The 22,438-nt window shown below is 54.1% G+C and overlaps 2 protein-coding genes across 16 annotated transcripts in view; one reads left to right on the top strand and one right to left on the bottom strand.

Annotated features, from left to right (window-relative positions):
• Window positions 1-925: 925 nt before the first annotated feature.
• GPAT2 (glycerol-3-phosphate acyltransferase 2, mitochondrial) lies at window positions 926-18,859 on the top strand. 12 transcript variants are annotated; one of them, XM_065526579.2, is made up of 23 exons: window positions 926-989; window positions 3,385-3,507; window positions 3,658-3,771; window positions 4,468-4,541; window positions 4,953-5,057; window positions 5,267-5,395; window positions 7,735-7,834; window positions 8,349-8,404; window positions 8,716-8,815; window positions 8,912-9,124; window positions 9,503-9,625; window positions 9,796-9,878; window positions 10,208-10,326; window positions 10,974-11,044; window positions 11,124-11,382; window positions 11,472-11,620; window positions 11,810-11,887; window positions 12,367-12,498; window positions 12,581-12,701; window positions 12,782-12,847; window positions 13,086-13,141; window positions 13,234-13,298; window positions 13,514-13,843. In XM_065526579.2, exons 2-23 carry the CDS (start codon window positions 3,445-3,447, stop codon window positions 13,596-13,598), a joined length of 2,361 nt encoding a protein of 786 aa, XP_065382651.1. In that variant the 5' UTR covers window positions 926-989; window positions 3,385-3,444; the 3' UTR covers window positions 13,599-13,843. The 12 variants fall into 12 exon arrangements, 11 of the variants coding, with proteins under 11 accessions (XP_065382651.1, XP_045224770.2, XP_065382653.1 ...); XM_045368835.3 differs by having other exon boundaries at window positions 8,271-8,404; XM_065526581.2 differs by lacking the exons at window positions 13,234-13,298; window positions 13,514-13,843 and adding an exon at window positions 17,436-18,859 and having other exon boundaries at window positions 8,271-8,404.
• LOC135964374 (oxaloacetate tautomerase FAHD2B, mitochondrial-like) overlaps window positions 13,955-22,438 on the bottom strand; it is a 32,753-nt gene continuing 24,269 nt past the window's right edge. For 3 of the 4 annotated variants that reach the window (XM_074010976.1, XM_065526584.1, XM_065526583.1), the window contains exons 2-8: window positions 21,906-22,156; window positions 20,543-20,759; window positions 16,525-16,584; window positions 16,088-16,250; window positions 14,550-14,658; window positions 14,329-14,416; window positions 13,955-14,190 (exon numbers count right to left, since the gene is read on the bottom strand). In XM_074010976.1, coding sequence (XP_073867077.1) covers window positions 14,128-14,190; window positions 14,329-14,416; window positions 14,550-14,658; window positions 16,088-16,250; window positions 16,525-16,584; window positions 20,543-20,759; window positions 21,906-22,150 — 945 coding nt within the window. In that variant the 5' untranslated portion in view covers window positions 22,151-22,156 and the 3' untranslated portion in view covers window positions 13,955-14,127. The remainder of the gene's footprint in view (window positions 14,191-14,328; window positions 14,417-14,549; window positions 14,659-16,087; window positions 16,251-16,524; window positions 16,585-20,542; window positions 20,760-21,905; window positions 22,157-22,438) is intronic. The other variant, XR_012421857.1, reaches the window with a different exon arrangement.

The following is a 22,438-nucleotide window of genomic DNA, read 5'->3' as shown; positions in this document are numbered from 1 at the left end:
GCGGCTGCGGGAGGTTCCCAACTGGTCTAGGCTTCCCATTAACAAAGGAAATGACCCTGGGGAGGCCTGACTTGTTTTTCATGACTGCAGCTGTCTCCTGACGACGTTCTCTCCTTTCTAATCGTCCTCAACTCGGAATTTTGCTAGAGCCTGAACCCCAGTTTGGGGTGACTGAGCCCTAGGATAACCTGTTTAATCAGAATCTGGCCTGAGTCCCTGCTTGAAGCTCGGGCACCCAGGGCCTCGCGGCCGCCTGCAGCAATCCCCTCACACCGCGGGCCAGGGCCGGCTGGAGAAGCGAGCAGGCCGCCCACCGAGCACAGAGACCGGAAAAGCGAGCAGGCCACCCACCGAGCACAGACACCGGGAAGCGAGCAGGCCACCCACCGAGCACAGAGACCGGAAAAGCGAGCAGGCCACCCACCGAGCACAGAGACCGGGAAGCGAGCAGGCCACCCACCGAGCACGGAGACCGGGAAGTGAGCAGGCCACCCACCGAGCACGGAGACTGGGTAAGGGAGCAGGCCACCCACCGAGCACAGAGACCGGAGAACCGAGCAGGCCACCCACCAAGCAGAGACTCAGAAGCGAGCAGGCCACCCACCGAGCACAGAGACCTGAAGCAAGCAGGCCGCCCACCGAGCACAGAGACCGGGGAAGCCAGCAGGCCGCCCACCCAGCACAGAGACCGAGAAGCGAGCAGGCCACCCACCGAGCACAGAGACGTGAAGCGAGCAGGCCGCTCACCGAGCAGAGACCTGAAGCGAGCAGGCCGCCCACCGAGCACAGGTCACGTGTCCACGTGGAGCGCCGCGGAGCACGGGGCGCAGGGCGGGGCTTCTGGACCAGCGCGCATTCCAATTGGTTCTCGGGGCTGCCTTTTAGCCGGACGCGCCGAGGCGGGCGGTGCGCCCTTCCCCTGGGCAGTCCACGCCTTCCGGCCGCCTAGTGGAGCTGGTTCTTTGGCGGGAGTTGGCGGCTGGTGTGAGGTGAGAGGCGCGGGGGCCGCTCCCTGGCGAGGCCAGGTCAGACGCGGACCGGGATCATCCAGGGGCCTTCCTACTTCAAGAGCCTGGTCTGAGCGGCCTGTTGGGGACTGGGCAGAAGTTGAAGGGGAGGGAGCGCCGGCCATGCGGGGCCTGTGGCGGGAATGCGGGGCCTGTGGCGGGAAAGGGGCCTGTGGCGGGAATGCGGGGCCTGTGGCGGGAAAGGGGCCTGTGGCGGGAAAGGGGCCTGTGGCGGGAATGCGGGGCCTGTGGCAGGAAAGGGGCCTGTGGCGGGAAAGAGGCCTGTGGCGGATCTGGGGGTAGCTCAGGGAGCGCCCGCCGCGGTCTGGCGAGGGAGCCGAGGCCTGAGGGGCCCTGGGCGGGGCTGTGGGGCGCCGCGGCCGTGTTGGAGCAGAGCCAGGAAGGTGAGGTTCTCTCGCGGCTCTCTGTAGGGCGCGAACATTCCCAAAAGGGGCAGGTTTAGAGTCTGACCCTTGATCAAGGGCTGAACGCGCAGATGTGCGCGGGCTCAGGCGTCGATGATCGTCAAGGTGGAGGCAGACGGGAGGGCTCCTGCGGTCGGGCTACGGGGACAGCGGCGGCCAGCTGGGCCCTGTAGGGTGTGTGCTCAGATGCCAGAGCTCAGCTTTTTCCATTACAACCGCGACTGGAAACCTTGATTTAAAAAAAATGTGTATATAACAAGCCTTCTGCTGTTAAACGTTGGTTTTACTTCATAAGGTCTCAGCACGTTGTATAGTCAAAGAAATGTGTGTGTGTGTGCGTGTGTGTATGTGTGTGTGTGTGTATATATATATATATATGAGTATATATATGAGTTGAATTTACTCTCGAGGTGCCAGTTTACATCCTCTGCTGTAGGAGTCCTGAGCTGTGTCGTTGAGGTAATTGGCAGATGGGGGTAACCTCTTGCCCTAGCTTTGACTCTGCTTCGGTAGAGTTAGCACAGAACTAATGGGGTTGGATTTGGGGATTGGGGGTGGTCTTCGGCTAAGGGACAGATATCCGCCTTGCAGAGCAGGCAGGACTCACCACAGGCCTCGGCTTGTAACCTTGCTGTAGCATGTGTCTGTGAACAGAGCTATGCAAACATTGTCAAGATACGGAGTGCCTTTGGGATGAGCCTCCTGTGGCCCCCCAGACCCCGGGCACTGCAGGATCCTGATCCCATTATTGATTGGCTTCATGTCGGGGAACTGAGCTGACTGGGGAAAGGAGGAACGTGCCTGGAGAATTTTTGGGAGGACGTTACTGTGGGTCAGCTGGCTCTGCCTGGTTCTCTCTTGCACGCAGGGCGGACTGCTGGACATACAGAGATGAGCCCCTGCCCTCAGGACACTCCAACCACGTAGGGAGATGAAACCATGGTCCTGGAGGAGGGCTTCGAATGGCTCTTTGTCCGGCAGGCTTGGGCTGGGGAACCCAAGGAGGAGAGGGAGGACTTAGAGGGTCTTCCAGAAGCATCGTGGACTTAGAACCCTGGGCAGAATTGGGTGGGTGGCTGGGAAAGGAGAGGGTCCCAGATGGGCCTGATTACAGTGTGGTGGGGATGGGGAAACATGATTAGAGCAGCCTATTCATCAGGGTCATGCTGGGAAATAGGGAAGAGGGGCTTCTAGGCCCCAATTTTTGAGCCAGGAGGCGTTCAGTGCTGTTTGAAGGAACATATTTATTAGTTGAGGGAAATATGGTGGTGGGATGGAGGGGCTGAGGAGATACAAGTGGTGTCTTCTGTGGAGAACGTTAATGTGAGAGGGGAGTGATTGTGGAAAAGTCTGTCTTGTCCTTAACTAGGTGCTCATTCTTGCGAGTAGGCCTCTGTGTTCTGACCCCCAGTTGTCCCTCTTCTATTAGCCAGCCCACATTCCCATATGTTTGGGTGGTTACAGGGCTGTCTCCTGGTGGGGAGGGGAAGGGCAGCTGGGAAGGGCAGGTGAGAAGGACCTGGTAGCCTCATGGCGATAGTCTTCTTCCTCCTTGGCAGTCTCATGCCTCCGTCTTTTCAGTCCAGCCCTTATTCTTTCCCTTTGCACAGAAAAGATCAGCATCTCCGGTACAGCCCTCATCTGTGCTAGGAGATGGCAGGGTGGGTGTGCATGGTAAGACAACCCATCCCCCTCATATTGGCCTGAGGAGGGCCCTGACCTGGCTACTGTGAGACTTTTTGAGAAGAGCTGGCTCCTTTGTGGGACCAGTGGGTGTGGGGCAGGGCCTTGATCTGAGCCAGCCCCTAGTATCCAGCCTAGGTTCTCCTTACCGCTGATGGCCTAAGTGATGTCTGTCTGTCCTGTGATGGGGGGGTTGAAGTTACTTCAGGAGTCCCTGGATTATAGCTCCGATTCTTATGGCTCCATCCCTCTACCTTTCCCTGGCTCAGGTTTCTGTGGGGACAAGGAGCGTGGCAGAGGTGACTGGTTCGTGGTTCTTCTAGGCTCTCATGGCCACCATGTTGGAAGGCAGACGCCAGACTCAGCCAAGGAGTAGCCCCAGTGGCCGAGAGGTAGTGTGGCTTGTCCCATTCCTCAAATCCCCTCTGCTCTGCCACCCCTTCTGCTGTGCCCCTTACTTCTAGAGCCTCTGTCGCTCCATCTTTCCCTCTCTCCTGCCAAGGACTTTGAGTCCTCTCATCTCTCCTCATTGCCCTTTCCAGACTAGCCTGTGGTCCTCAGGCTTTGGGATGAAGCTGGAGGCTATCACCCCATTCCTGGGGAAGTATCGCCCCTTTGTGGGTCGCTGTTGCCAGACCTGCACCCCCAAGAGCTGGGTGAGTGATGGTAGGGCCAGGCCGCAACCAGGAAGCTTGGTTCTGGGAGCTGAAGCTCTGGGAAGCTGCTTCCTTTATGCCCTTCCAGGCTTGGCTCTTCCCTGCCCCATGCCTCTGCCTCTGTCTTGCAGGGGAAGGGGTGCACTGGGATTGGTTGTGTGGTTGGGCTGTGGCTTGTTCCCAGGCCTGGGAGAGTTGGGTGGGAGAAGTGCAGAGGGGCCTAAGTGTGGTAGGGTGTGCCCAGGGGGCTGGGGTCTCATCATGCCCGTGTGAGTTTTCTTGTTCAGTTTTGGGGACACCACCCTCTCAGACTTCCCCAGCACTCAGCTCATGCTTGAAGACCTCTTTTTCGGTTCGTGCCACGTGATGGTGGTGAGGGGGCCCAGATTTCTCGTGGAGACCCGGGTTGCCTGTTCTCTGCTGTTGAGAAGATAACTTCCTGGAGACTTTCATATGCCACCTGAAAAAGGGTGATTCTGTACAGGATACAGCACTTTAGTTTTGAGCATGGGCCCCTTTTTCCTGAGCCAGCCTAGGATCTGGGGTCAAACGCCTTTGGGAAATACGGTGCTGTAATGTTTTCTCCTGGGAGACTTGGCAGGCCGCCAGGCAGAGACCAGAGGGCAGCACAGGGGCTTTTCTTTGCCAGTTTGCAAAGGTCCCCCAAGACATGCTGTCTCTCCCCCTCTGTGGCAGGAGTCCCTCTTCCACAGAAGCATAACGGACCTAGGCTTCTGCAGTGTGATCCTGGTGAAGGAGGAGAACACCAGGTAGTCAGAGCTACAGACTGGAGCAGGGTTGGGGACAGGGCCCCTTGGGTGCAGGGCTGCTGGGGCCCTGCTTTTTGGTGCCATTTTCTTGCTCTGATAGAAAAAGAAGGGCCCCGTCCTCTGTTCCACAAGCCTGCAGGGAGGGGCAGACGTGGAGCTCTCCTGCAGTTCCTTCTGTGAGCATGTATGGATTGCCCACTGTGTTTCAGGCTGTGAACCTGTCCCCGACTCAGCAGGGTGAGGGGTGGGAATGGGGCACAGATGGACAGGCAGTTCTTCTTCCTGCTCATGTGTTCCTGGGACATGGGACTGGGGTGTGGTCCCTTTCTGATTGAATAGCCCTCTGTGAGCCCTGGTGGAGGTGGGCCCTCTCTGAACGATCTTCCCTCCTGCTCTGGGAGCTGTGCCCAGGTTTCGGGGCTGGCTGGTTCGGAGGCTCTGCTATTTCCTGTGGTCCCTGGAGCAGCACATCCCCCTCTGCCAGGATGCCCCACAGAAGATCGAGGAAAGCACCGGGTGAGGAGGCAGGGAGTGAGGTCTGGCTGGTATTTCTGGGATCCTGAATGGGATGACAATGACAGTAGGTAGGGGTGGTTCAGAGGGCTGGCTGGGGCAAGGCTTCTAGAGCGTGAGCTTTGCCTGGGACCCTTCCTTAAGGAGAAGGGTGAAGATTGGAGGCCGTTCCCTGCTGCAGCCTCATATCACTCCTCCCAACCCCCCCACAGGGTGCAGAACCTCCTCTCAGGAAGGGTCCCAGGAGGCGCTGGCGAAGGCCAGGCTCCTGACCTTGTGAAGAAAGAGGTACAGCGCATCCTGGGTCACATCCAGGCCTCACCCCGTCCCTTCCTGGTCAGGTAACTGTGCTGAGGGGCACTCATCCTTGGGCTGGGGACTGTCCTTCTGGAGAGTGGGTGTTGGCTGGGCGTGGGGAAGTGCTGAACTCTCCTCCTAGGGAGCTGGGTAGTGTTTACCAGAGTGGGCTGCAGCCTGCCTTCACCACCGCCTCCCATCCCCACATTCCCCAGCACAGGTCTGAGCTTCTGTTACATGCAGTGCACCGTTCCAGGGAAATGGAGGGGCAAACAGATATGCGTGGCTGCAAGAAGGAGGGAACAGGGCTGAGACAGAATACCAGTAAGGGGACAAAGAGACTGTTTAAGCCAGAGCCAAGAGGAGGAAAAGGAGCCAGCCTTGGGGGTACAAGAATGAGGGGAACAGTCTTGCTAGAGGGAATAGCCTGAGTTTTGATCTTGGGCAGGAGAGGGACTAGGTTTGCTCAAGAAGCTGACGTGGTTGGAAGCCAGCAAGTGAGGGTTCGAGAGCTGTGGGAGGTGAAATCGAGAGGCAGAAGGGATCAAATCATGTAAAGCTGTGCAAGTTTGGACCGGATCTCTAAGTGCAGTGAAAAGCAGCTGCAAGGTTTTAAGTGGGAAGTGATGACATCGTGGATTAGGGTCAAGAGTGGAGACTAGAAGGGCATCTGGAAGGCTGTTTTGTTAGTCCAGGTGCGAGATGATGGTGGACAGTAGAGGTTGAAAAGTGGATTGAGAGATCGAGGTGACATTAACAGGACTCAGTGATGGACTGGACGGTGGGAGCAAGGGTAGTGAGGGAAATTGGAGAAGTTACAGGACAGCCCCATTTCTAGCCTACTTTCTGGTGGTATGTACAGAGAACAGGCTATGGGAGAAGTGAGTTGGCCCAGAAAGCTAATCTGGACAGAGAGTTTTGGTATTTGACATGCTTGTGGAGACACTGAGGAGGCAGTTGCATGTAGGAGCTTGGAGCTCAGAAGAGAGGTTGGGGCCAGAGACACTGTGAAGCTTTAGCATACAGATGGTGTTTAAAGCCAAGGAAATGAATGAGTCCCTGAGTGCAGGAGGGCTTGGGGCAGCATGTATCAAGCTCAGCTGTCTTGAATATGCTGAGTGGCCAACTGAGCAAGGACAGAAAGTAGAGGTTGTTGGTGACCTTGGCCAGCCCTCCACTGTGACAATTCCTTGACTTTGTTAAGATTTCTAGTGCCTTGATGTCCCTTGACATCAGCCATCAGCCTCCCTGTCTGTGTTGCCTTCCCTCTGAGCCTAGCTGAGATTGCAGGCTCAGGGTGCGAGTAATGCTCTTGGGAGGGAATCATAGGCATGACCCCCGACTGTCTGCCTTCTCTTTGCACCTCAGCAGCCCAGCATTGCTAGAGAAACACACACCAGTGGACTGGTTTCCTTGCTAAGTGCAAATGTCACAGGGACACATGGCACCCTCCAGAGCTCCCATCTAGCCTGCTCCTTCTTAGACTTATCCAGTGTCAACTGATGCCGCATCTCATGCTTCACAGAAAGATAAAAACCATCACATGGGGACTTGCTGCTTATCTGCCACATTTCCCTGCTACTGCAGCTATGTATCTGTCCTAAATTAAAGCTGGTCCTACACCGGTGCAGTGGCTCATGCCTGTAATCCCAGCACTTTGGGAGGCCAAGCAGGGTAGATCATCCAAGAGCTCAAGACCAGCCTGGGCAACATAGACAAGCCTGGGCAAACTTGTCTTTCCAAAAAATTAGTTGGGTACAGTGGTGCGTGCCTATGGTCCCATCTACTTGAGAGGCTGAGGTGGGAGGATCGCTTGAGCCCAGGAGGCAGAGGTTATAGTGAGCCAAGTTCGTGCTATTGCACTCCAGCCTGAGCAACAGAGCAAGACCCTGTCTTAAAAAATAAATAGAGCCGGTCTTCCTGTTGGGCTGGATGGACAACCCCACCTGCCTGCCCACCAGGGATTTTGCCCCTGCAGTTGTCCCCTTTCCTTCTTCTATCACTAATCCTTCATTTTTATTTGACCTTTCCTGGCAGTTTGCGAAGAACAGGCTGGGTTCTGCCTGGAGAGAGGCTTGGTTCTCTAGTCTCCTTTAGGGTAAATGGAGGCAGATGCTCTGATTCTGATGTGAGGCAGCTGCACCATGAGGTTGTGGGAGAGTAGCAGCGTCTGGTGGGCATGAACTGTGGTGTCAGAACTTCCAGTCCCAGCACCACTACTTCTTAGTGTTCGCTACCATGAAGCAGTTCTGTAGCTTCCCTGAGTCTCACTTTCCTCTTTAAAATGGTGGGGCCTGCCTTAGAGGAGCACTGGGCGGCCCTCCAAGTGCCCCAGGCTGAGCGTCACTCCTTGCTGCACCTCATGCCTGGTGTCCCTCCCCAGGCTGTTCAGCTGGGCGCTGCTGCGGTTCCTGAACTGCCTCTTCCTGAATGTGCAGCTCCACAAGGGTCAGATGAAGATGGTCCAGAAGGCCGCCCAGGCAGTAAGGCCCGCCCTCCATTGGGATGGGGATGGTGGGAGCAGAAGAGCAGAGGCTGGGCCAAGCCCATAAGTGAGGAGCAGCCCCCATCTGGTCCTGCTTCCTGACCTCTCTGCTCCCTGCCATACAGCAGTCCAGTCCCCATCAGCTGGTGGGAAAAATCCCCTGCTTTTTGCCGACCTTCCCTTTATGTCTCACGGCCCTGCTCCCACGGGGCTTCCTCTAATGTCTTTCCATCATGGTCTTAACAACCATTACGTCAGTGCATCAGTGCAGTTACCTTAAAAGTTGTCTAAACGCTCCTTTGCCTTTGGGAAATGTGCTCAGAGGAAGAACTCTCAGCTGGACCCTCCCTCCCTCGGGCTGCCCTGGGTCTTTGGCTGCCTGTGTCCTCAGGGTGGGGCAGGTTGGCACTTCCCTCTGGCTCTCCCCGGAGCAGGGCTCGCCACTTGTCCTCCTCTCTACTCACAAAACCCTCCTGGACGGGATCCTGCTACCCTTTATGCTGCTCTCCCAGGGCCTGGGTGTGCTCCGTGTGGCCTGGGACTCCCGCGCCTGCTCCCCTGCCCTCAGGTAAAAAGCTTTTGCCTCTAGACATACGTGGGAGAAGCCGCAGGCTGGGGTGGGGTGTGTATTGGGGTGTGTTGGCAGCAGCTCCCTGCTAAAGCTCTCTTCATGGCCCCTCTCATCCCAACCATACAGCAGTCTGGCCTGTGGGGCTTAGATGGAGGGGTCAGCCACAGGGCCTAGGGCCATGGCTTCACCTCAGGGTATTCAAGTAGGACACAGGCTGGCCGTGGGGGAGCTGAGACTCTCACTAGCCCGTTATTCATTCTCATCTCCAGAGCCCCTTTCCTTATCAAGTTCTGCCCTATGTCCCACAGAGTTCTCCTGAGGAAGCTTGGGGGGCTTTTCCTGCCCCCAGAGGCCAACCTCTCCCTGGACAGCTCTGAGGGGCTCCTTGCAAGGGCTGTGGTCCAGGCGGTGAGTGCCCCCAGTGGTTACATATGGGCCAGGCTAAGAGGACCAGGGGTCTGTTTCTGCTCTGGCCTTAACACCCCCTGTCCCCACTTATTCCAGGTCATAGAGCAGCTGCTGGTTAGTGGACAGCCCCTGCTCATCTTCCTGGAGGAACTTCCTGAGTCCCCGGGGCCACGGCTGTCAGCCCTGGGCCAGGCTTGGCTGGGGTTTGTGGTGCAGGCAGTCCAGGTGGGCATCGTCCCAGATGCTCTGCTGGTACCAGTGGCCGTCACCTATGACCTGGTTCCAGATGCACTGTGTGACATATACCATGTGAGAACGTGAGACCCTCCAGCCCTTGGGCCCCTGGGTGGACACCAGCTCCAGATAGGAGGCAAAATATTGTGTCCTGTGGCTGAGTCCCTCTTAGGGCTGCTGGGGCTACAAAGGAATCATCTGGCAGCACCTGCCAAGGCCATTACCATCATCTCATTTCATCCTCTGAAGACCTTGATAGGGAGGGATTTTTCCTGTGTCATGGATAAGAAAAGAGGAGCTTGGGACAAGGTCATGCACCAGTTTGGGCCTGAGATAAAACTGAGCATGCTGGGACCAGAGTATACCTCTGGAGACCAGGATGGGTGGGCAGCCCTGATGTCTACTCCAGAGCAGTGCCCCTGGCAACTATAGTCATCCTCTCCCTCCTTGCAGGCCTCGGCCCCCCTGGGGCTGTGGACAGGAGCTCTGGCTGTGCTACGTAGCCTGTGGAGCCACTGGGGCTGCAGCCGCCGGATCTGCTCCAGGGTGCACCTAGCTCAGCCCTTCTCCCTGCAGGTATGGAGTCAGCTGGGGAAGGCTGGGAGTACCTAAGGGGTCTGTCCTAGGCATCTTGGCAGTCTGGCCCTCGAAGCCACTGCAGGGATAGCTTTGCCTACTTCCAGTGGGCTGTGTGCAAGTTTCCTGATAGTCCAGCGCAGGCCACCTAAGAACCTTGTCCTGGGCAGGAATACATCGTCAGTGCCAGAAGCTGCTGGGGCGGCCGGCAGACCCTGGAGCAGCTACTGCAGCCCATCGTGCTGGGCCAATGGTAGGGGCATGGGATCGTGCGGTCTCATGGGCAAGGCAGGCAGCCCTTCAGCACCAGCATCTGTATCCCCCCTAGTATACACACACTAGCAGACCTCTCTCACCACATATTCTGGGGTCATCTTGGATAGTTCCAGGCACTCGCCTTCCCAGCAGTCTGAGTGTGAGAATATGGCACAGAGGCATGGAAGGGACTGGGGTTTATAGAAGCCATCCTCTGTCCTGGGGCTGGGAGGGGGGAACACCCTCACCTTTTAGAAAGCTCTAGGCTTTCCCACAGCTGTTTTTGTGTTTGGTCCCTTCATTCTGTAATCTGTGTCTCTATCTCAGTACTGCCGTCCCAGACACTGAGAAGGAGCAGGAGTGGACTCCCATAACTGGGCCTCTCCTGGCCCTCAAGGAAGAGGACCAGCTCCTGGTCAGGAGACTGAGCTGTCATGTCCTGAGTGGTGAGGGTGAACCAGATCTGGGCCTTTGGGGGTGGGTCCCTGAATCGTCCCCTCTCTGGGTCAGCCAGTCACCAGGGTTCTCCATTCCAAGTGAGTGTCTGCACGTGAGACCCTCTATGGTACCTCGGGGACATGTGAAGAATGGAACCCTCCTCCTACAGGAGGAGCAGGGCAGCCAGGGCTGGCATGAGGGAGCAGCTAAGTGCATGCACAAAGATGGTGGCCTGAGGCCAGGAGGCTGCAGCTGCTTCCCCAAGGCCACACCCAGCCCTGCCTTCTGAGGGGAGTCTCCTTAGCTTGGATGGGGATGGTGTTAACTGAATGGAATGATACGTGTAAGGGCTTAGCAGAGCGCCTGTGCAGAGGGCCCTTATAGAGAGAGCCATCAGTATCGTCTCCAGTGGCCCTCTGTAGTAGAGGCTGTGGGTTGGTGTGTGGGCCCCAGGACGAGATCCAGGGAAAGGCCCCCAGCTCCTGGCCTGGCTGTCAGCCTGTGTGATAAAAGCCACTGCTCCGGGCGTACATTCCTCATCCCTGGGGTGAGCTGGGATGTGTGGCTAGGAAGACTTGCCAGATAATGGAGGGACCAGGCTGCTGGGCCTCAACCCCTGACCAGCATCTCCACCCCCCACCCCGCCCCACTCCAGCCAGTGTGGGGAGTGCTGCGGTGATGAGCACGGCCATCATGGCGACACTGCTGCTCTTCAAGCACCAGAAGGTAGCGGGTGCCATGTGGTGGGGACCTGGGCGGGGGGTGGGGTGTGGCTCTCCTGCTCAGGCCTGCTCTGCCCACCCAGGGCGTGTTCCTGTCACAGCTCCTGGGGGAGTTCTCCTGGCTGACGGAGGAGATACTGTTGCGTGGCTTTGATGTAGGCTTCTCTGGGCAGCTGCGGAGCCTGCTGAAGCACTCTCTGAGCCTGCTGCGGGCGCACGTGGCCCTGCTGCACATCCGCCAGGGCGACTTGCTGGTGGTGCCGCGGCCTGGCCCAGGCCTCACGCAGCTGGCACGGCTGAGTGCTGAGCTGCTGCCCGTCTTCCTGAGCGAGGCTGTGGGTGGTGAGTCTTGAGGTGCACGGTGTAGGTGGGATGTGTGTGCAGTGGTGAAAGGAATAGCTTCATCCTCATAATGGACCCACCTCCCCCAGCCTGTGCAGTACGGGGGCTGCTGGCAGGCAGAGTGCCGCCCCAGGGGCCCTGGGAGCTGCAGGGCATATTACTGCTGAGCCAGAATGAGCTGTACCGCCAGATCCTGCTGCTGATGCACCTGCTGCCGCAAGACCTGCTGCTGCTAAAGGTCAGGCCTCCCCTACGGCCCACTTGCTCCTAGGCCTTCCCCTCTTGGTGGCAGGAATGGCCCAACCCTGCCCAAGCCCTACCTCTGAAACCTCCTGGGTGGTAGGTCTGGCCTTGCCCGGCCTTTGGCTAGGCCCCTGATCATGTGCCTGGCTTGCCTGAGGCCATATGGGTGCCTTTTTCTCCCCAGCCCTGCCAGTCTTCCTACTGCTACTGTCAGGAGGTGCTGGACCGGCTCATCCAGTGCGGGCTCCTGGTCGCTGAGGAGGTAGGGAGGGCAGCTGGAGACAAGACCCTTCCCTTGGGCCTGGCATCCTCCAGCCTCACACCCTGAAGCCAGCTGCCCCAGGCTCCTCCTCTGCCCTGTGTGTGCTGTGGGGGTGGACTGCCCCTGGCCTTGCAGCGGGGAAGCCTAGCTCACACCTCTCCTCTGTGCCTTGGGAAATGGCCACCTATGCCCCGGTTCTGTCTCTCTCTCTGGATAGCACTGGACATGTGTGCCTCTGAGGTTCTCTGCACACTTCCTGCTCCCCACATTTCTTGGTGACATGGCCACTGCCCTTGAGGGTGGGAATTCACTTCCTCCCACTCTGCAAGTTGGCCCAGCAGGTGCTGTGGCATGGCTCTGGCTATCCTCTCGGGTCTCTAGGTCTGCTTTTACTGGATTCACCTGCATGTACCTGGTCTGGGGGTATAGGGTTGATCCCTGGCCAGATTGTCAGAGAACTATGGCTCCATGGCCCCTAGACCCCAGGCTCCCGGTCAGCTTGTGACACAGGGCGACAGCGACTGAGCAGGAAGCTGCTGTGGAAACCAAGTGGGGACTTTACTGATAGTGACAGTGATGATTTTGAAGAGGCTGAGGGCCGGTACTTCAGGGTGTGTTTCAAGAAGCTGCCCCTGGAGGGAGGTGGTAGGGAGGTGGTGGGGAGCTGCGCTCACCCCGGCCTGTCCCCCCCAGCTCAGCCAGCAGTCACACTGCCCAGACTTCTTTCTCTTCCTCTGCCGCCTGCTCAGCCCACTGCTCAAGGCCTTTGCACAGGCTGCCGCCTTCCTCCACCAGGGCCAGCTGCCCGATACTGGTGAGGCCCTTGTTCCCTTGCAGTCCTCAAGGCAGGCTGTCTGTGTAGGGCACCAGGTCTAGGTCTTCTCTTTTCCGCAGAGTCGGGCTACACAGAGCAGCTGTTCCAGTTCCTCCAGGCCACCGCCCAGGAAGAAGGGATCTTTGGTGAGTCCCAGCCAGTCAGCCCAGGCTCCTGGAGGCAGGGGTGTTTGCTGGTGGTTGCTGCCCCCTGCCGGACAGTGAACCCAACTCTAGGAAGGCGGCTGCAGAGTTCAGAGGGTCTTCTGTCCAGTCTGAGCTCTAGCCCTCCCTGGGCTGCTGCTTTACCCAAGAGGAGAGAACGCTGTGCCCAGTGGCTCCCTGTCCTCCCTACCTAGAGCCTTCACCTCTCTCTCCTCTCCAGAGTGTGCGGACCCAAAGCTCGCCATCAGTGCTATCTGGACCTTCAGAGACCTAGGGGTGAGAGGAGCCACTGTCACCATCTTCTGTCCCCGTTCCCACCCCGATAGAGTGGCTCAGGGACACCCAGCTACGTCCCCATCACCCCACAGGGCTGGCGTGATGGTGTCTCATTAAGACCCTGGGATTTACTTGGTGTCTTCCAGCAACATACGTGGTGATGGGTTGGAGAAGATGGGATGGTCTCCTGCCTCTTGGTCTCCCAAATCACTGGCTCATCCTTCTAGGTGGGGTATTAGGGCTGCTTTGAGGCAGCTTTGCACAAAACACTGAGGTCTCACGGCAGGTTTCTGGGGGACAGGCTTGGCCCCTGGGCCCGGTGGACACAGTCTCTGTGTTGAGGGTACTCATGGCCCATCTTCCATGGCCCAGGTTCTGCAGCAGATGCCGAGCCCTGCAGGCCCCAGGCTCCACCTGTCCCCTACTTTTGCCAGCCGGGAGAATCAGCAAAGACTAGAACAGTTTATCCGGCAGTTCATTTGTAGCTAGAACTGTGAGAAGGAGCCTGTGCCGAGACTTCTCAGCCCCACAACACAGCCGTGTCCTAGAGCCAGAAGACGGAGAGGAGGCTGCAAACCCTTAGCTGGTCTATAAATATAATCATTGAGGCTTGATTGTCCCTTGCCATCTCTTGCTTTCTCCCTCCTTTGATGTGATAAACAAGGGGACCAGACAGGTTGTCTTTTCCCAAGCCCAGGAGTATCTTTGTGGCGTATGCGTGTGTATTTGCTCTCTTCTTCCCCAGTCCCACAAAATGCCCCGACTTGTCCCATGAAACAAAGCCCAAAAGAAGACAAACAGCAGAAGCCAAGCTGCTGCTTTGGCCTGACAAATTTATTGAAGAGAGCTCAGTCCTCCTCCCTTCTACCCAGAAGAGGCGGCTTCAGGGCCGGCACCTGCCCATACCTGTCACTGGGCCTTTCCCTGGGCTAGGCTGAGTGGGAGCAGATGCCCCCATCCTATGTCCAGGGTCTGTGCAGGAGCCATCACACCACCTTGTTGATGATGACACCTAGTTCTTCAATCTCACACTGGACTTCATCCCCCTTCTGCAACAGAGCAGGCCATGAGGGTGTCAGCCCTTCCGTCAGACACACGCACATCCACACAAGCCTGTACTTCTGAGGTCTGAGCCAAGCCTGCCAGGCCTTCGGGGCCCTTGCTCTCTTTCCTTTTTGCTAACCTACCTTGAGAAAGACAGGAGGTTTCCTGAATACACCGACACCTGGGGGGGTCCCAGTCAGGATGACATCCCCTGGGTAAAAGGTGACAAACCTGGAGCAAAGCCAGAGGACCCGGTGAGACCAGGGGCTGGCTGAGGTGGTCACAGCCAAGGGTGGAGGGCTCAGCTCAGCCTCCACATGTGGGTGGATGGAGTGGGACTGGCAGGACAGGCCCTGGCACTCACTGGGAGACCCAGGCTATCAGGTCCTCCGTCTTGAATACCATCTGGTTGGTGTTGCTGCTCTGGACCACTTCCCCGTTCACTCGGCAGCAGATCTTTAAGTTGTGTGGATCTGAAATGCAAAGATGGTACCTTGGGGTTATCCCTTTCCCCCCTCAAACCCCCCAGTATTTCATAAACACAACTGTAGTGGAGCTTTGTGCCCACGTTGACTCAGTGCTCTATGTTAGAACTTTCTGTATAGACATTGGCCTTTTCAGGCCTCCCTGCATCCCCGCCAAGAGCACCAGGCAGTAGTCACAGGGCTGAGTTGAGAGGATGTTCCAGACTCTGAAGAGGGAGAGAAAAATGGCTCAGGTTTTTGCTTTGAAAAAAAAAGGGCATCTGTCTACAGCATAGGATGACACCTGTAGATACAAAAATGTCTCCTGGGCAGGGCCAAGCCTGGTGCTCACGCCTGTAATCACAGCACTCTGGGAGGTCAAAGCAGGCAAGGACTGATTAAGCTCAGGAGTTCAAAACCAGGCTGGGGAACGTAGTGAGTGCTTGTCTCTATAAAAAATAATAAAAACATTAGCCAGGCGTGGTGATGCATGCCTGTAGTCCCAGCTACTCAGGAGGCTGAGGCGGGAGGATCGCTTGAACCCTGGATATTGAGGCTTCAGTGAGCTGAGATTGGCCACTGCACTCCTGCCTTGGTGACACAGTAAGACCATTCCAAAAGAAAAGAAAAAGAAAAAAAAATCCAAAAGAAAACAAATACACAAAAAAGACTTAGCATCTATAAAGCAGTGAGGTAATGGTTCTAGCAGGGACATTAAAGCCTTGTGTACTGGATGCTGGCAGGGGATGGATTAGTGTAAGAACATCCTGGCTAACCAGCACTTTCAACTGTTGGTGGTGGTCTTAGTGTTCTACCCCCCTTAAGTAGAGCAGCTGAAACACAATTTAACTTTACTGAGGACTCTGCATGGGGTGCTGTGAGGTAATGGGGTCTTTGGCATCCTGGCATGGCTGGCCCACATGGACACCTCCCCCCATCTCCACCACAGTTGTGGGTGGCTGTGTTAAGAGGCTGCGCTCTACGCTCTGGGGCACTGCCCCCGTCCTGGCACTGTCTCCTCACTGTATGTGGTCGGTGCTGTTCTGTTTCCACAATGACTGAGTGAGTCACACGGGCTCTCATGTCCTGTACTGTGGAAGATGCCAGGGCCTTGTGATAACTATGCTCCATGATGCTCAACTTAGATTGTTTCAGATGGCGGCAGCCACAGGAAGCCTGATCCACCCATCAGCTCAGTGTTGTCATTTACTTCCTGCAGTTTCACATCCTTTGCAGTTGTGTTCCCTCTAGGGGGCTTGGGAAGGAAGCCCATGGGAGAACTCATGGCTGAGGGTAAGAGACTTGCCCTGTGTAGAGTCAGCACTGAAAGGGTGGCCAGGGAGGGCAGGCGCCGCATGTACCTGAACCCACACTCCTCCCTGGAGCACTGTTCTTCTGTGCAATGGTAGGTACAAGGGGGCAGGGTCCAGGGACCTACCTGCTACACTGTCCTTGGTCACCAAGGCAGGGCCCAGAGGGCAGAAGGTGTCGAAGGTTTTCCCCAGCAGCCACTGTTTCCCATTGCGTGTCGTTAGCCAGTCACGAGCACTCACGTCATGAGCCACAGTGAAGCCGGCCACGTGGGCCATGGCATCTGTGGCCTATGGGGCAGGGGATGTGGCCATACAGGAGGTTAGATCACGGGTGACACCAACACCTTTGGTAAAGGATCTCTAAGCTGTTATCCCGTGTTAGTAGCCAGGACCAGCCAAAGGTGGGTGAAGGGCAAGGCAGTGTCAGGGAGCAAGGAGGCTGACCGCTTCCCAGGGTCAGGGACAGCTGGCACCGTGTGTTGGTGAGAGGTCAGCACTGGGAGAGGCAGGAGCTGGGGCCTCTGCTACACTCTGGCCTGGGAGCCCCACCTTTCCACCTCACCTTGATGTGCTTGCCTTTCTTTCCAATGACCACGGCCAGCTCTGCTTCCCAATCTACTTCCTGTAGGGTGGGAGAGGAACAGTGAGCTGCAGTGACTTCGGGGCCCGTTGTCCATGCTGAGAGGCTGCACACGGTGCTGAAGGGCCTAGACCTTTGTCATTAGGGCTTGGGTGCCAGCCCATGTTTGCCATCACCACGAAGCAGAGCCAAGTGAATGACAAGGGAGCTGTGACTTGTAGACCCATACATTTTGGGCAGTGGCAGACAGCATCACGGGATGCAGGCACAGGTCCTGTCCCCACTGTGACTGCAGAAGAGCAACACGTGTCCAGCGCACTGAGTGTAAAAGTTACTCTGGATACTTTTAACAAAGAATAAACACGAAGTAATATCCTCTAGCAATATGTAACCTTACTGTGTGTCAGGCAATATTCTAAATGCTATAATGTTATTAACTCATTTTAGTAAGAAAAAGATTGACATCCCACAAAGGACTTGAGTAAGCAATTCACAAAAAGGCAATGGACATGGCCAGAAAACATGAAAATATGCTCAGCCTCTCCCATAATCCATAAAATACAACTACAAAATAGATATAATTTGGCCTTTAAAATTGGCAGCTCTTTCTGATAACCAGTTGGTATGAGTACACGTGACACCCAGATGCTGGTCTCTTAATACCACTCCCCATTAAGAAGCACCGGGTTCCTCGGGGAAATGGCTAATTCCAGGTCCAAGACAGACAGTACATGATAAGCCTAGAACATCTTGGTCAAAAAGCTAGGATATACAAAAAGTGACGGGAATGGAGCCAACTTGAAGGCCCCTCACTAGCCAAACTGAGGTCACCTAAAGAATGTAAATGACGAATTACAAACAATTGAGTAAAAACAAAAATCATGAATTCACAGTGATATTGAAGACACAGGAATAAAAAGAGGAGAGGCAGCTTTTCTTCGTAGAAGAATGCCAGCCAATAAAAACAGAAGGCATGATTGAGAAGAGTCATTGATCTTGGTCGGGCGTGGTGGCTCACGCCTGTCATCCCAGCACTGCAGGAGGCTGAGGCGGGCGGATCACCTGAGGTGAGGAGTTCAAGACCAGCCTAGTCAACATGGTGAAACCCTGTCTCTACTAAAAATACAAAAATTAGCCAGGTGTGGTGGTACACGCCTGTAATCCCAGCTACTCGGGATGCCAAGGCAGGAGAATCACTTGAACCCAGGAGGCAGAGGTTGCAGTGAGCTGAGATCATGCCACCGCACTCCAACCTGCACAACAGAGCGAGACTCCATCTCAAAAAAAAAAAAAAAAAAATGGATTCAGTCAGGATGACCACAGGATCCCTGGATAAGAAGATGGGGCAGTAAGATAGTTATGTGATCTCAAACTACCACTCATAGACTGCTTATTAATTACAAAAATGGAAATGCGTCTTCCCAATGGAGGGACCTAGTCAATGTCAGCTAAACCAAGTGGTCAAATTCTGGGACCACTGACATGAGCCTCCCAGTGGGATGCAATGGGAAATGTATAACATCTTCTTTGTAGACCTCTTGATAAAAATGCTTACCCTGACACTAATCATGAAGAAACGACCAGACAAACCCAGGCTGTGAAACATGCTATGAGACAACTGGATTCTTCAAGGAAAGGGCAGGGAGCATGTTTGAGATCAGGATTTGGCGAACTATGGCCAGCTCACCGTCTGCTGTAACAGTTTGAATGGAAACCCACCATTCATTTCTGTATCATCCCTGGTGGTTTTCACACTACAAGAGCAGAGTTGAATTGCTGCAAAAGAGACCATCTGACACTCAAAGCCTAATATTTACTAATTGGCCTTGATATGGTTTAGCTGTTTCCCTACCCAAATCTCATCTTGTAGCTCCCATAATTCCAACATATCGTGGGAAGCCCTGGTGGGAGATGACTGAATCCTGGGGGCGGGTCTTTCCTGCGCTGTTCTCACAACAGTGAATGGGTCTCACGAGAGCTGACCGTTTTAAAAATGAGAGTCTCTCTGCACAAGCTCTTTTCTGCCTGCTGCTATCCGCGTAAGATGTGACTTGCTCCTCTTTACCTTCCACCATGATAGGCTTCCCCAGCCACATGGAACTGTAAGTCCAATTAAACCTCTTTATTTTGTAAATGACCCAGTCTCAGATATGTCTATCAGCAGCATGAACACAGACTCATACAGCCCTTTAAGTAAAAGTCTATGGAACCATGTTCTAGGTTAAAACTACTAAGGAGATATAACTGAATACAGTGTGTGGCCTTAGTTGATCACAGAGCAACAAAGTAACCAAATTAAAAGTCATCTTTGTGGCAACTAGGTTTCATGTTAAATATTATTCAAGTTAATTTTCTTGGCTGTGATAATGGTATGGTCATGCAAGCCATTGTCCTTATAAGATGTCTATTTAAGCTTTTATGACTAAATTGTCTTAATATTTGTAATGTGTTTTCAAAGGTCTCCTTCACCCCATCCATGCAAAAAATAAAGAAAAATGTGTTTGCCACGTGGAGGGCAGGGAGAGGGCAAGGGAGAGAAAGCAAATACAGCAAAATATTTACAGTGAAACCAGGTGAAAAGTATATGAGCATTCACTGTATTATGTTTTCAGCTTTTCTACAATTTCCAAGACATTTCTTTTTTTTTTTTTTTTTTTTTTTTTGAGACGGAGTCTCGCTCTGTCGCCCAGGCTGGAGTGCAGTGGCGCGATCTCGGCTCACTGCAAGCTCCGCCTCCCGGGTTCACGCCATTCTCCTGCCTCAGCCTCCCGAGTAGCTGGGACTACAGGCGCCCACAACCGCGCCCGGCTAATTTTTTGTATTTTTAGTAGAGACGGGGTTTCACCATGGTCTCGATCTCCTGACCTTGTGATCCGCCCGCCTTGGCCTCCCAAAGTGCTGGGATTACAGGCGTGAGCCACCGCGCCCGGCCTCCAAGACATTTCTAAAATAAAAATTTGAGAGAAAAAGTAACTAGTATTAGTAAGGGTATATACGCTATTGATGGAAGTCTAAGTTGCTTTTACAATTTGCTTAAAGGACAGTTGGGAGATTTTCTTAAAAGTTTTGAAATACGGCCTATAGTTTGATATATTCAAATCCTAAGAGTTTATTCAAAGGAAATACTAAGGCAAGGTGTGGTGGCTCACACCTGTAATCCCAGCACTTTGGGAGGCTGAGGTGGGCAGATCACAAGGCCAGGAGATTGAGACCATCCTGGCCAACATGGTAAAACTCCATCTCTACTAAAAATAGAAAAACTAGCTAGGCGTGGTGGCATGCGCCTTTAGTCCCAGCTACTCAGGAGGCTGAAGCAGGAGAATCACTTGAACCTAGGAGGTGGAGGTTGCAGTGAACCAAGATAGCACCACTGCACTCCAGCCTGGCAACAGAGCAAGACTCCATCTCAAAAATAAAAAAAAAACCCAAAAAAGGAAGTAATAATGTATTAATGAACATGCAAAGTCTTTTCTACATAAGGATGTTCATTGCGACATTTATTTATAGAAGCCAAAACCTGGAAACAGTATCCAGCAGTAAGGTACTCAGGAATATAAACTACCCTGTACAACACAAAACTCCGTGGTAACCTAAATATGTCAGGGAGAATATTTAATGGCATGAAAAAATGCTGTTGATGGAGTCTTAAGTAAAAGATAAGTGTATGTACAGTATAAACATATGCAGGAGTGGAGAAACACTGGGAAGACAGACAGAAAAACATTAATATTGCAAGCCCTGGGCAGTGGGACTGCGGTGACGTAATTTTTAAATGTTTGTCTCTATTTTACCTACAGTGAAGGTGTATTGCTTTTGTAATCAGGAAAACACGCACATTAACTTTTTTTCCCAAGGCCACCGTTATTACTGAGTGTATAATCCCCTAGAGTTTCTGCTGAATGTACTACTGAGCAAGAGCTGGCTCCAGCAGGCTGAACACTGAGCTCAGAACCCCCTTGCGATGGCCCAGGGACGAGGGAGGGCGTGGGGAGGCACTGACCTGGCTCTCTGGTGGGAGGACCACCTCATCATAGGGCCCCACGATGGAGCTGGCAAACTTGCTGAAGATGATGGGCTCCTTGGGCACGGGCACGTTCTGTTCTTTGCAGTGGTCCGCATAATTCATGCCCACACACACCACCTTATCTGGCCGTGTGACTGGAGCCAGGAAGGTTACCTCTGACCGTGGGAGAACTGGCAACTGGGCAGCCAAGGCTCTGTAGAGACCACAGCAGGTGAGAGGGTCTGGCTGGGAACAGGTCAGCAATCCCGGCAGGTTGGGCAGATCCTGCAGCAGCTACAGGTTTTGCTTTTTGAAATATATTTCCTAGCTCTATCAACCATCGGAGTCAGTATGAAAATCAAGCCGAGCTATCGTCCTTTGATACCAGAGCAGGGCTTTTATTTTTCCAGTGTTGATTTCCTCTCCCGCTTCGGTAACTCATGTCCATGTAAAAGACACAAACTGGAATACACAGAAAGGCCTCCCGTTCCTCTTCTGGTTCCCCTGTTCCCCTGGCTCTTCGCAGCTACTCTATGGATATTCTTCTCCCAGCCTTTTGTATGCAAATGAAAGCACCAATCTTTACACTTTTGACAAAAACAACTGGTTTTGGAGATCTCTCCTTAACAATATGTAACAATACATAGAGGGCGTCCTCTTTATTGCTTGTGGCTGCATGTTACTGCTGTATAGAGATATACCCAAGTCCCTAATGAGGGACATGGAGGTTTCTCATCTTTGCGGAATATGGCAATATGGGAACATACTGTTAATACTGTGAGCCGTGAAACATTTGTATTTTTTCCTATTTTAATAGATGAAAATGACATCTTAACGTGTTTTTAATTTATTGTTCATCAGCTCCTTAGACCAGATTCTGTAGGGGTCCAGGCTTCAGGGACGCTCTCACCCTAATCTAGTCCAAACCCAGGAACTGTCTTGTAAAAAACCTCCCTGCAGTCATCTCCTTGTAGGAGCTGGGAGTCTCTATCACTCCCCCAGCTGCATAAGATGCCTTTTAGGACCCCCTGGCCCAGACCCGTCACTCAGTCCAGGACTTCATTCCCAGAGGAGGCAGTGTGATGAAATAGAGAGTCCTGGTTCCAGCACCAAATGTACGGCCTTGAAATTGTTAATCCCCTCCCCTAGGCCTCAGTTTTCTCCTCTGAAAACTGAAGATGTTATTACATAAGATTTTTAAGGATCTTTTAAGAGAACAGGTGAGAAATAAAAGGTGAGGTTACTCTGCTCCCTTGCCAAAGAGCTACCTGCTGGTGCTGTTTCCCAGAACAGGAATGCAGTGGGAGGGTGCGGGGGGACCAGGGCAGCTGCTTCAGGGCGATGCTGCCCACTTACTTACCTTCTTGCCACTGAGAGGGTGGCCTCTCCCTGCTCTAGGAACTGTGTCATCGTCTTCGGGAGTGTGGGGTCAAAGGCATTGAGGTTGATAACCCCTCCACCATTCCCTGTCTCCAGGCCCAAGTGAGGCCCCACCAGGTGGGGTGCCTGGAACTGTACTAGTCTCATGTCTCTGGAGGGCTGAAAGCGCCACTTCTGAGCCTGCAGCAGAGCTGTGAGCAGCCTTCTTCTACCAGACACCAGCATCAGAGCCTGCAGAGAAAAACGCAGGATCCAGGAGACGGAGGATCCCAGAGCCATCATCAGGATCCCTGAAATTCCTAGGACTATAGCCCAGGACCCTTTTCCCCATCAACAGTTCCCTGCATACCACATGGGAAGTGGTCCAGGCTTGTATTTTACCCTGCTATACTTCATAAGATGAAAGTACAGGCGCCCTCTGGCTGTTGCCTCAGGGACAAGGCTGGTTACCAGCGCTCCAAGAGAACCCCAGGCCCCACTGCCTGTTCCCTTCCCAGGTGACACACACATGCA

The sequence above is a fragment of the Macaca fascicularis genome, chromosome 13, assembly GCF_037993035.2.
Source record: "Macaca fascicularis isolate 582-1 chromosome 13, T2T-MFA8v1.1".
NCBI lineage: Eukaryota > Metazoa > Chordata > Mammalia > Primates > Cercopithecidae > Macaca > Macaca fascicularis.
This window is presented reverse-complemented; position numbering and strand designations above follow the sequence as displayed.

Excerpts from the sequence above, each read along its gene's own strand:
- GPAT2 (XM_045368835.3), top strand. The coding sequence starts at position 3,445 with ATGGCCACCATGTTGGAAGGCAGACGCCAGACTCAGCCAAGGAGTAGC. Across the intron at positions 3,772-4,467 it reads CCTGCACCCCCAAGAGCTGG|GAGTCCCTCTTCCACAGAAG; the intron begins GTGAGTGATGGT and ends CCTCTGTGGCAG. Across the intron at positions 12,499-12,580 it reads CTGAGGGCCGGTACTTCAGG|CTCAGCCAGCAGTCACACTG; the intron begins GTGTGTTTCAAG and ends TGTCCCCCCCAG.